The 12,302-nt window shown below is 40.8% G+C and overlaps 1 protein-coding gene across 5 annotated transcripts in view; it reads left to right on the top strand.

Annotated features, from left to right (window-relative positions):
* Positions 1–9,805, top strand: part of LRRC8D (leucine rich repeat containing 8 VRAC subunit D) — a 146,963-nt gene extending 137,158 nt beyond the window's left edge. For all 5 annotated transcript variants that reach the window (XM_072649040.1, XM_072649037.1, XM_072649038.1 and 2 more), the window contains one exon: positions 6,831–9,805. In XM_072649040.1, coding sequence (XP_072505141.1) covers positions 6,833–9,415 — 2,583 coding nt within the window. In that variant the 5' untranslated portion in view covers positions 6,831–6,832 and the 3' untranslated portion in view covers positions 9,416–9,805. The remainder of the gene's footprint in view (positions 1–6,830) is intronic.
* Positions 9,806–12,302: the final 2,497 nt, after the last annotated feature.

Raw genomic sequence — 12,302 nt, forward strand, 5'->3', positions numbered from 1 at the left:
GCCATAACTAATGGACAGACTTCTCTTTTGGAAAATTCTTTGCCCCCTTAAAAAAAAGTCTACTTTTTTTTAGAAGTTGGATTTGTCTTTGTATAGACAACCATATAAAAATATTCTTCATCATAAATCCTTGGTTTGAAATTTTGAAGACTTAAATAATTTAACCTTCCTCATAAATAAATATTATATATGAATATTAATGAGAGATATTATAGGCATCTTTTGAGGCCCTTTCAAGTGAGATCTGTGACTTGAGGGGGAGCAGATGTGTCCCTGGTTAGCAATACTTCTGATGTCCAAGGCTGGGGACTTTGGAAGGCAGGGAGGGCACAAGGGTAGAAGAGGTTAGCTCTGCCACTATCCCACCATCTTTGGATTTAACCCTTTGTGATTCTGAATCTGTTGTCTTGGAACTTGGGTGGCTTCTTGTTTGTTTTTAATTGGGAAGGGTGGATTTGATAACTGTATTTTAATAGAACTGCTTTCCTTTGTAATCCTTTTGTATTTCATTTTCTGTGTTTAAAGACATTGTTCTGAGAAGGGGTTCACAGGCTTCCTCAGACAGCCGGAAGAGTCTGAGATATAAAAAGGGCATTTTCCTTTTACTGCAGAAAAGGTCCCATGTAGCTTAGAATAAAAGGCAGCATACCATAATGGATAGAGCACTGGACTCGAGAGTCAGGAAGACCCGCATTCAAATCCTGCCTCTGATACCTCTTTACTGGGCACATGGGAGCAAGTCACCTAACTCCTCAGTGCTTCTGGGGATGCACTAAAGCATAGAGTCAAGAAAAGGACCTGTGTATTCATTGATCTAAGGAACTCCCAGGTGAGAAACTCCTTGCAGTATACCTTCGCTGTAATTTGAGAGATGCCTAGAGCACTGGGCATTTAAGTGACTTGACCATGATCGGACAGCCAGTATATGTCACAGGTGGACCTTGGACCCAGGTCATCCTGGCGTCAAAGCCAGCTCTCTGATGCTCCAGCACAGCTGCTTCTACTAAATCATAAAGAGTCTGCAAATTGCAATCTGCATCGGTAGAGGGACCCCACCCTGAGAATTCCCAGTATTGATGAAATGTTAGATCCTTCTTCTGTCTGTATATAGTTTAGAACAGTGTTGCTGTCTCATCCAATCTAGTATTGAGTGAATACCTCTTATGTGCTTAAGCACAGTGATAGACACTAGCACCAGATGGAATAATTTAAATGAAATATCTTTGGTTTTAAGAACCAGCTAGGACAAGGTTGCATTCTTGTGTATTTCTTAATTACTTATCTTGGGAAGCCAGGGTTGGGTGTGGACAGCCTTTGTTCACTCTCCTCTTAACTTCTCTCCTGTCTAGCTTCCAATCTTGCCATTCAACCAAAGTCAGTGACTCCAAAATTACCAGTAAATCTAATTGCTAGATCTCTTGGTTTTCCTTGGTCCTTACCCTTCTTCCCCTCTTTTCTGTCTTTGATGTTGTCAGTCCTCCTTGATACACTCTTCTCTCTGGCTTTCTCTGATACCACTTTCCCTTCATTCTCCTCTTCTCACTGCATATGTAGTTGGTTGAATATTGTCTTGCCATATGAGCTCCTTTGCTGGATCTTCATCCAGTTCAAGTCCAGTCCTCATCTCCCAATTTCAGGCTTCTTTCAAGTCTCATTTAAAATAGCTCCTTCTCTAAAAGAGTTTTTCTTGACCCCTGGTGTTGCTGATGCCTTCCCTTTGTTGATTTTCTCCAACTTATCTTATCTCTAGCTTGTTTGTATATAGTAGGTTACATATTGTCTCTCCACCAGACCTCCTTGAAAACAGAGACTGTCTTTTCTCTGCATCTTCAGTGCTTGATTAGCACAATGCTTGCTATATAGTAGGTATTTAATAAGTGCTTGTTGACTGGTCGTGTTAATAATTCTTACACCAGAGAATGAAAAAATAAACTTGCACTAATCATTTTGTGTAATCTTTCTATACCTGCAAAATACACGAATAATTCCATCGTTAGGGACACACCCCTCCTCCTTGGAGCTGAACCTTGGACAAATGCATTTTAAAAGCATTTCAGTTCTTATTTCATATTGTACATTGTATGTTCACGCATGATCACTCTCCCCCTTCCCCCGAATCACCCTTCCCCAAGTTGGGCTGTAGCAAGCATTTTTGTAATTAGGTCACAAAGATAACCTACTTTCACAGTGCTATCTCCCTGGACAAGCCTTGGAAGTCAGCAAGTACCCAGGGACTGATTCTTTGACCCTTTGTTTATCTCTGGGCCAGTGTTCTCATCCTGCCTGCTCTTCAGATGTAGAACTAGAGGCCATGGTCAAGCTAGGGTGGTCTGTCCCTATTGCTGTCCTTAAGAAGCTCTCCTTAGCTACCCTGCTTGTGAAGCTAGAATTAGGGGGGGGCAGCTCTTCTTTATTCAGTCCAGCAGACCTATATAGAATAGCTATGATTTGCACAGCCTTCTCTGCTGGGCTCTGGGAGAGATTCAGAACTGTAGACAAGATGAGGATCTTTTCTCACCAAACTTAGAGTCTTGCCTTATTATCACGAATGCTGGAGGAATAGGTTTAAAAAAACCCCGCTTACGAAAGAACTCTCTAGCAGATTTGGCTCTATTCTGTCATAGGCAAGAATTAATAACAGTTAAACAAATGTGTGTTAAGCACATATAGAATGATAATTAATAGCTGGCATTTATATGCATCTAAGCTTGCAGAGTTCATTTGAGCCACCTTGTGAGGAGGCTGTCCTTATTATCCCTATTTTACAGTTGAGGGGAGAGTGAAGTGACTTGCCCAGGTTCACACAGCAAGGAAGTGGTTTTCATTCAAGGCCCCCAGCACTCTGTGCATTAGTGCACTCAGTGTCAGGCACTGAATTCATCCCAGCATGTAAATAGGAAAACAAAAAATTGTCACTGCTCTCAAAGGTGTTTATTCTGTTGGAGGAGACGGAACACAGGATCTGTACTCTCTATCTCCTTTCTTCTCACTCCCTTCGAAAGCCCATTCAGTCTAGTGTCTGACCACCATCATTCAACCCAGACTGCTGTTTTCAAAGTGACCAGAGAGTTCTCACAATGCCAAATCCGATGGCCTCTTACTTCCCAGTAACTCTCTCCCTTCTGCACTGACAGTCTATCACCTGTTCTGATAAGCCAGAAGACCAGCTTCCCAGTCCTTCCAAGTCTGTTTTGTCATCACTGCATTGGGATTTTTCATGGGATTTTTTTTCCCTTGCATTTACCTAATTACAGGTTTGTTCAAAACATATGTATATGTGTGTATGTATATATGTATGCATATATATGTATATATAGCAAGTATATAATTAATAATTACATGTGTATATGAGAATTGTATGTGTGCACAAATGTGAGAAATGTATGAAAATTGTATGTATATGTATGATGTATATCATATTGTGTTTTTATACCATATTGTGTGTATATATTTGTGTGATATATATCATACTGTGTATATGTATGTATGTGTATGAGAATTGATTAAAGGATGTGGGGAGAAGAAGAAAAGTGTATGTGCATGATACTCACAATAAAAAATAATATATAGAATATAATTGTGATAATAAATATGTCTGTGTGTATATATGTACAATACATGTATATATACACACCTACATTTTCTCTTCCCCCCCATATATACATACACACACACATACAAGATATATACACATGTACAAAACATGGCAAATATCAGACAACAGATTTTAAGCCTAGGAAATAAATGTTGGTAGATATTTAAAGATGAATTAACAAGTACTTCTTGAGCACCTCATATAAAGTCCCCTGCTGATAGTTCCGGGTACTAAATAAGATGTGGTCCTGGCCCTGAATGTATTTGCATGCTAGAAGGTGTAGGTACTCTCAGAATTTCTTAGGCATTTGCCATTTTGTTTTTGTTTTGAATGATCTGGTTAGTTTTAAATAACCCTACTAGTTTCATTTTAAATAACCCTATATTAGTGCTTTTTGAAATAAAGGACACTAGGTAAAAATATAGCAGCTGAATTGGAACCTTGGAACTTCCTACGAAAGCAGGATGTGGTGACCATATGATTCGAACAGAGAAGTTGAAACTTCTGAATTACAACTAAAGAAACACTTGGTTTAAGTGTGTTATTATTAGGGAAGTGGGTTTGGATTCCATTCGTGCTACTTGCCATCTTGAACATTTGTTTCTTCATGAAAGGACGAAAGCATAATGACATTAGTGGTTTAATTGCTGCTGTAAATAAATTTGGAGTTTACATCTGCCAGCTGGTGGTAAACAGTGACCAGTTGGAGCAGTCCGGTGCCCAGGAAAGGCATACTGCACAGATAGCAGCCTGGCGAAAATTTTTAAAGAAAAGATAAACAGTAAACCAGTATAATTATGCTTTAGCCACCACTTTGGTTCTGAAAGTAGTCTGTGGGTGTTCTGGGAAAGGCCAGCAATTATTAAATTGGAGTTGTTGCTTTGGTGTAATATTCAGGGCTAATAAGCCAGATGCAGATGTTTGTAGATTTTAAATGATCTTTTGTACAGCATCAGGAAGAACTTAATGGGAACCAGAAATCATAATCCTGTGCTTCTTTGTCTGGCATCTGTAAACTTGTCTTCTTAAAAATATTTTTATAATTACATTTTGATATAATTAGCTTCCTTTGTTATCTGCTGTATTTTATTTTATGCATTTAAAAAAGTATTGTGAGGAAGGGTCCAGGACACAGACCAAGTTAAAGGTCTCTGCCTTTATACTGCCTTCCCAGTGACTCATGGCCCGCATATCTGGGGGGAACTAACAAACTGGCTAGAGTAAGCCACTTTGTGGGCTTTCCAACTTTGTGAACGCTTACCACTGAGTTTGCTTCAACAGAGGGATAAGGAGCCTCAGGCAGCTCCATGAGGCTCCATGTTCCTAGGCCTGTGGCCCCGAAGTGCAGGGATCACCCAGGCTGAAGCTGCAGCCCCTTTGAAGAATTCCAAGCTACACCACTATTGTTCTAGAGCAACAGTGGAGGGGTCTTGTGTCAGGACCCAGTTCTGAGTATGACTGAAAAGTAAGACTAAACAGAAGTTAACCTCTGAGTAGCTGAAAAAAACAGTCATGGTCCTGGAGAGGTAATTAGGAACTATTCCTCTCTCTTCTTGGCTGAGAAGCGGGAATCTACTGGGCAAATGTGATAGACATTGTTATTCTGTGGATCACCTTATAGCAGAGATTCATAATTTGACGTGCAGGAATGTTTTTTAATTTAGATAGCTGTATTTCATTATAATTAGTTTCCTTTCTAATTCTATGTATTTTGTTTTATGCCTTTAAAAACATGATTACAAAGAATCCATAGACTTCACCAGATAGTCACCAAAGGGGACTAAATCAGAAAAGGTTAAGAACTGCTCTGTGGGGTGAAGAACCCCTTTGCTTAGCTGTTTTGTTATCAAAGAGAGTTCTAATTTTTTTTGAGAGAAGGGGTTGGGGGGTGGGGCTACTTTGCAGACTGGAAACAAAATTCTATGTTTCTCTTTTTAAATTTTTTAAAAGGCCATTTTCTTCAAGATCCCTAGTCTCTTCTGCCCAATTTGAGGCTGAGTGTAACCCCAAAACTGCTAGATATATGTCCCTTGACTTTCTGCCCTGTCTACTTTCCCTAATAAAATCTATTCTCCAAAAAAAGCAGTTGTTGGATGAATTCATTCATGCCAAGGCATGTGTTCTCATAAAGTTTGATATTAACCTCTCTCAGTGGCATTTACTTTTTAATAGGGGACCAAGCCCCTATGTAGCTGAAGCTAAAGAAGTTAGTCTTTAATTGTGAAATTTCACTTATTACCAAGCTAGGGAATGGGCACCTAATTTGGACTCAGGGGGCCTACATCTGGATCCTGGCTCTGACACTTAAGCATGGCACTAACCTCTGAGTTTCATTTTCCTCATCTGTAAAATGGGGGTTGATAAGATGTCTTCTAACATCATATTCTTCTAAATCTCATGGTCCTAAGAAGATATTGGCAGAGGGAGGGGTTTGCACATGAGGGGGGACTTGGTGGCCTGCTTGCCACCTAGGAAATCATGCTTAGTGGAAACCATCCATCCTTCCTACTGATAACAAGACTAATAGCTGATGCGTACATAGTAGTATCTCACTTGGTAAAGCTTACATAGACAGGATAATGGATAGGATAGATAGACAGACTGGATAAGATAGATAGGTAGATAGGACAGAGAGACAGACAGGATAGTACATAGGATAGAGAGATATCTACATGAACATATACTATCCATTCAGCATTTATCCAATCATGATTTATGTTACTAGTTATCTTCTTGTGTGTAGACATGTCTTCCCAAGTAGGATCATAGTACCATAGATTTAGAGCCCGCAAGAGAACTCAGAGGTCATCTAGTCTAGCCCCAGAGGAGGAAAGTGAACAATTCCTAAAGACAAAGAAAAGTGCCCAATACTCCACTCTACTTAGCAAATAGGAGATACTCAGGAAATCCTCAGATTAACAAATACCCCCATATTTGTTTCCTCCTGCTATCCCTCCTGCCTTCATTCTTTACTTCCCTTCTCCCTCGAGAGGCAAAGAAAGGAAGCCAAACAGAGAGCTAAAACAGCTTTGCTCTGTTTCTTCTCTACTTCCCGGCACATCCCTGGGGATCCCAGTACATCCATCCATCTAGCCTTCAGTTTCTACTTAGGCTTATATATTGGATAAAGGGATAAATGCCAAAAGTGGTTGACTGGTGTAAAGTTCTTTTAAAGAGAAAAATGAAAGTTTTTTGTATCCTTGTAGTAATCGGTCGTTTGTTTTGTTTTCTCCAGGAATGTTCACCCTTGCAGAAGTTGCCTCTCTCAATGACATTCAGCCTACTTACCGTATTCTGAAACCATGGTGGGATGTATTTATGGATTATCTGGCTGTTGTGATGTTGATGGTTGCCATCTTTGCCGGAACCATGCAGCTTACCAAAGATCAGGTGGTCTGCCTGCCAGTGTTGCCATCCTCAGTCAATTCAAAAGCACACCTCGTGTCAGGAAATGCCGATGTGACCACTGATGTCCCGAAGTTTGAAGTCGCCACAGAGCAAGACCAAGGCCAGGGGATGACCAAACCCACATCCTTTGATGAGGCAGTTGCCATAACCCCTGGCTCACCTCTTAGCAAGGCTCGCTCTCCTCACACAGATTCCCCGGTCTCAAATCAGGAGGTGAGAAAGGAGATCAAAGACCCTACGGGTCGGAAAACTAACTTGGATTTCCAGCAGTACGTATTTATTAACCAGATGTGTTACCATGTCGCTCTTCCGTGGTATTCCAAGTACTTTCCCTACCTTGCTCTGATACATACTATTATTCTCATGGTCAGTAGCAACTTTTGGTTCAAATATCCCAAAACATGCTCAAAAGTGGAACATTTTGTTTCTATACTGGGAAAGTGCTTTGAATCTCCTTGGACTACAAAAGCATTGTCGGAAACAGCCTGTGAAGATTCAGAGGAGAACAAACAGAGGATAACGGGGGCCCAGTCTCTACCAAAGCATGTGTCCACCAGCAGTGATGAAGGGAGCCCCAGTGCAAGTACCCCCATGATCAACAAAACTGGCTTGAAGTTTTCAGCTGAGAAGCCTGTGATCGAAGTCCCTAGTATGACTATTCTAGATAAGAAAGATGGAGAACAGGCCAAAGCCCTGTTTGAGAAGGTGAGAAAGTTCCGTGCCCATGTGGAAGACAGTGACCTGATTTATAAACTCTACGTAGTCCAGACTGTTATCAAGACAGCCAAGTTCATTTTCATTCTCTGTTACACAGCTAACTTTGTCAATGCCATCAGCTTTGAGCATATCTGCAAGCCCAAAGTAGAGCACCTGACTGGCTACGAAGAGTTTGAGTGTACCCACAACATGGCTTATATGTTGAAAAAGCTGCTCATCAGTTACATCTCCATTATCTGTGTCTATGGTTTCATCTGTCTCTATACCCTTTTCTGGTTGTTTCGGATACCTTTGAAGGAGTATTCCTTTGAAAAGGTGAGGGAAGAGAGTAGTTTCAGTGATATTCCGGATGTCAAGAATGACTTTGCATTTCTTTTACACATGGTCGACCAGTATGACCAACTGTACTCTAAGCGTTTTGGTGTCTTCTTGTCTGAAGTCAGTGAAAATAAACTTAGGGAAATCAGCTTAAACCACGAGTGGACATTTGAAAAACTCCGGCAGCACGTGTCTCGCAATGCCCAAGACAAGCAAGAGTTGCACCTTTTTATGCTCTCAGGGGTCCCTGATGCTGTGTTTGACCTCACGGACCTTGATGTGCTGAAGCTGGAGCTCATCCCAGAAGCGAAGATCCCAGCCAAGATTTCCCAGATGACTAATTTGCAAGAGCTCCACCTCTGCCACTGTCCCGCCAAGGTGGAACAGACGGCTTTTAGCTTCCTCCGAGATCACTTGAGATGCCTTCATGTCAAATTCACTGATGTGGCTGAGATCCCAGCCTGGGTGTACTTGCTTAAGAACCTTCGGGAGTTGTACTTGGTGGGCAATTTAAACTCTGAGAACAATAAGATGATAGGACTGGAGTCTCTTCGGGAGCTGAGGCACCTTAAAATCCTCCATGTGAAGAGCAATTTGACCAAAGTTCCATCCAACATCACTGATGTAGCCCCGCATCTCACAAAGTTAGTCATTCACAATGATGGGACTAAGCTTGTGGTACTCAACAGCCTTAAGAAAATGATGAATGTAGCCGAGTTGGAGCTCCAGAACTGTGAGCTGGAGAGGATTCCTCATGCCATTTTCAGCCTCTCTAATTTGCAGGAGCTGGATCTGAAGTCCAATAACATACGCACAATTGAGGAAATCATCAGTTTCCAGCATTTGAAAAGACTGACTTGCTTGAAATTGTGGCATAACAAAATTGTGAACATTCCCCCCTCCATTACCCACGTCAAGAATCTGGAGTCACTTTATTTCTCCAATAACAAGCTTGAGTCCTTGCCCGGGGCAGTGTTTAGTTTACAGAAACTCCGATGCTTAGATGTGAGCTACAACAGCATTTCAGTGATCCCAATAGAAATAGGATCGCTCCAGAACCTGCAGCATTTGCATCTCACCGGGAACAAAGTGGACGTTCTGCCCAAACAGTTGTTTAAATGCATTAAATTGAGGACTTTGAGTCTGGGGCAAAACTGTATCACCTCGATCCCAGAAAAAATCGGTCAGTTATCCCAGCTCACTCAGTTGGAACTGAAGGGAAATTGCTTAGACCGCCTGCCAGCCCAACTAGGGCAGTGTCGACTCCTCAAGAAGAGTGGGCTGGTGGTGGAAGATCATCTCTTTGACACTTTGCCAACAGAGGTCAAGGAAACATTGAACCAAGACACAAGTACCCCTTTCGCAAACGGGATCTGAGTGGCGATCGCACATGCCCCCCACAGCCATGGGTGGGAAAGACTTCCTAGGTTGCAAAGCTTGTATACAAGTTATTGCAAGATGATGCATTAGGAGGAGAGACACCTCTAAAGGAGAGAGAGTGCGAGAGAGAGTGCAAGAGTGAGAATGTGTAGAAGAAGCCTGATAGGAGGCGTAACCAAGTGTTCAGTGTTCGTAGTGTTTCAAGACAAACATTTTCAAATCTTTTTTCTTTCTTTCTTTCTTTTTTTTTTGTGGGAAGGGAAGGACAAATTATAATCACTAATCTCGATTTCTTTTTAAATTGTAACTTGGATGCTGCCGCTGTTGAATGTTTACAAAATGCTTGCCTGCTAAAGTAAATGATTAAATTCACATTTTCTTACTATATAACCCTCTCCCTAGGTGTCTGTATTTATTTGGGGCCTGACCATTAGACCAATACTTGAATTAAATAAAGCCCCTAAAAGCCTATGTATGAGGGGTAATTCTGTTATCGTTGCTTTTCCTTTTATGCTTCAGTTTAAAATAGATTCTATTCCATATGAAATGTACAGACCTAATACACATTTGATTCAGGGTATTGTCAAAGCTTCATTTTATAGCTCTCACTTTTCTGGGGACTGTAATATGTAGAAAAGAGACAAGGTAATGGGGCCTATACCTGTGATTTCATCAGTACAGGGAATTCTCAGGTGAAGAACACACCCACAGCTCAGGTCAACACTCTCTCTACAACTTCTATAGTTTAAAAGACTTGCCTAGAGAGCCAGAAGGTTAAGTGACTTGCCCAGAGTCACACAATATGTCAAGGGGCGGGATTTGAATCCAGTTTTTCCTGGCTTTGAAATCCGCTCTGTCACATGCTGCTCTGGTTTAAGGGATGTGGCTTTTAAGAAAATAAATAAATAAACAGTTTTTAGAAATACACACCCTCTCCATAGCAGCTGCTTTTTAAAAATCACATCTTTTCGATTAATTAATATCTGCCTCTCTCCAACCTCCCCTCTCCCAATTAAAAAAGAAAGCCTTGTAACAAACACATGTAAGGAAGCAAAGCAAATTCCCACATTGGTCACATCCAAAGATCACATGTGGCTCATTCTGCCCTCTGTGTCCTCTCATCTCTCAGGAGGTGGGTAGTATGTTTCATCATGAGTCCTCTCCGGTCATGGTTGGTCATTAGCAGGTACTTTTACAAAGACAGTGACAGCCTTCAACAACTTCTCCTCTCAGTAATATCCTGTGGCTTTGTCATTAATTGGAAAGTGGAAATCCTTTAGAAATGAAAATTAATTTGTCCACAACCTCACTAAAGTAAATTAAGAACTGTGTAGTACATTTGGTCCAAAGTAAGTTAAAATACTCTTTTCACAGTGACTATGGTAGTAATAAATGATAACTTAAATGAGTCTTAAATTCAATCCGCTTTTGAAAAGGTTAGCCTTTCCCATACAATTTAATTTCCTATATTTGACTGTGTCTGAACAAAGTCACATCTAGGGAAATATCAGCACCATTCACCTCTAAGGGGATACTATGGTCACTCATCAAGTATCCGGTAATGGTTTATAAGATCATGGTCAAATATTTTTAAGTCTCCTATAAGTCCAGTGGGCCAGTATTTAGCCAGGATTTCCAAGGTCTTCTCCAGGGAACAAAATAGTCATTTGAAAGATAATTCAAAACTTGTGGAAGGTCATCTCCAATCCATTGGAGCATACTCATTTTGCATGTTTTCATAAATGTTTACTCAGCTAAACACATAGTACAACTCCAGCTTTCCCTCAGCACTTAGACTTTGCCCTTCATTTCATTCCATGGTGTTTTGTTCTCCAAGTACATAATAGTCCTTTTCTCGTGTCCTAATTTGTCATTTAGCCTCATTGGCCTTTCAGCATTTTTTATGTTGCTAATAAGATAAAGCCTCTTGCTGTTTCCTTTTTAGATTGTGTGCTCTTGATTTTTTTCATTCTCAGAATTAAAACCAGTTTGCTTTATTATTCCTGGATGGTCAGCTGACCCTTTACCCATAAACAGTGTTCCAGAAGAGCATTTTATATTTGTTTTTCTCTGTATATACCTTCTGCTTTGGAGAATCCCCAAGACCCAGATTCTTTTAAACAGAATTTATCTAACAATGAAGTAAAAGCATGACTATTTGGCATTTAAAATAATTCCAAAATGCCAAAGCTTTGCTTTCACCATGAACTTTAGACCTCTCTCAGCACTGCCCTTTCCTTTTATTCCCACCCACACCCCCACACCCCATTACCTGCCCATCCTTTGGCAGAGAAGCAGCCAGTTCAGTGTCCAAAGGTTGACAGCAAAACTAAGGCCCTCATCAGCCCTCTGAGTGATGACATTGATTGGGATACAGAAAGAGATTTTTTTACCCTCAACTAAAGGAGTGTTATTGTCTCCATTGGCCTCAGCCAGCAGAAAAGGACAGCTATTATCCTTTAGGGTATAAGTGGCACCATGAAGAATATTTTTGTTTTAGATGCCAAAGCATTATTTGGATGAAGATCTGGCTTTAATTGAAGGGTTGGTGAAGGATTGAACAGTATCTTCATAATTTACCACCATGTGAAAAACTGCAGAAAGGAGTAAAACTAAATTCATGTCTTTGCCTGTGCCTGGTAACAACTGTAGCCGTTCATCATAACGATGGGGTTGATCCAGACATGGGTCCCAAAGGAATGAACCTTTGATTCATCGGCTTCCACCCTCAGGTCGTGACCTAAATTAGACTTCCCTAGGTTTTATCAGAGGAAAGGGTTGAAAAGACTTCATAAGAAAAGATCTGTGTTTCATTGTCCAAATCAAACATTCCTCACCCATCGCCTAAGGGGGACTGGGAGTCTTTGAGGGTAGGGAGAAGTCA

This window comes from Notamacropus eugenii, chromosome 2 (assembly GCF_028372415.1).
Source record: "Notamacropus eugenii isolate mMacEug1 chromosome 2, mMacEug1.pri_v2, whole genome shotgun sequence".
NCBI lineage: Eukaryota > Metazoa > Chordata > Mammalia > Diprotodontia > Macropodidae > Notamacropus > Notamacropus eugenii.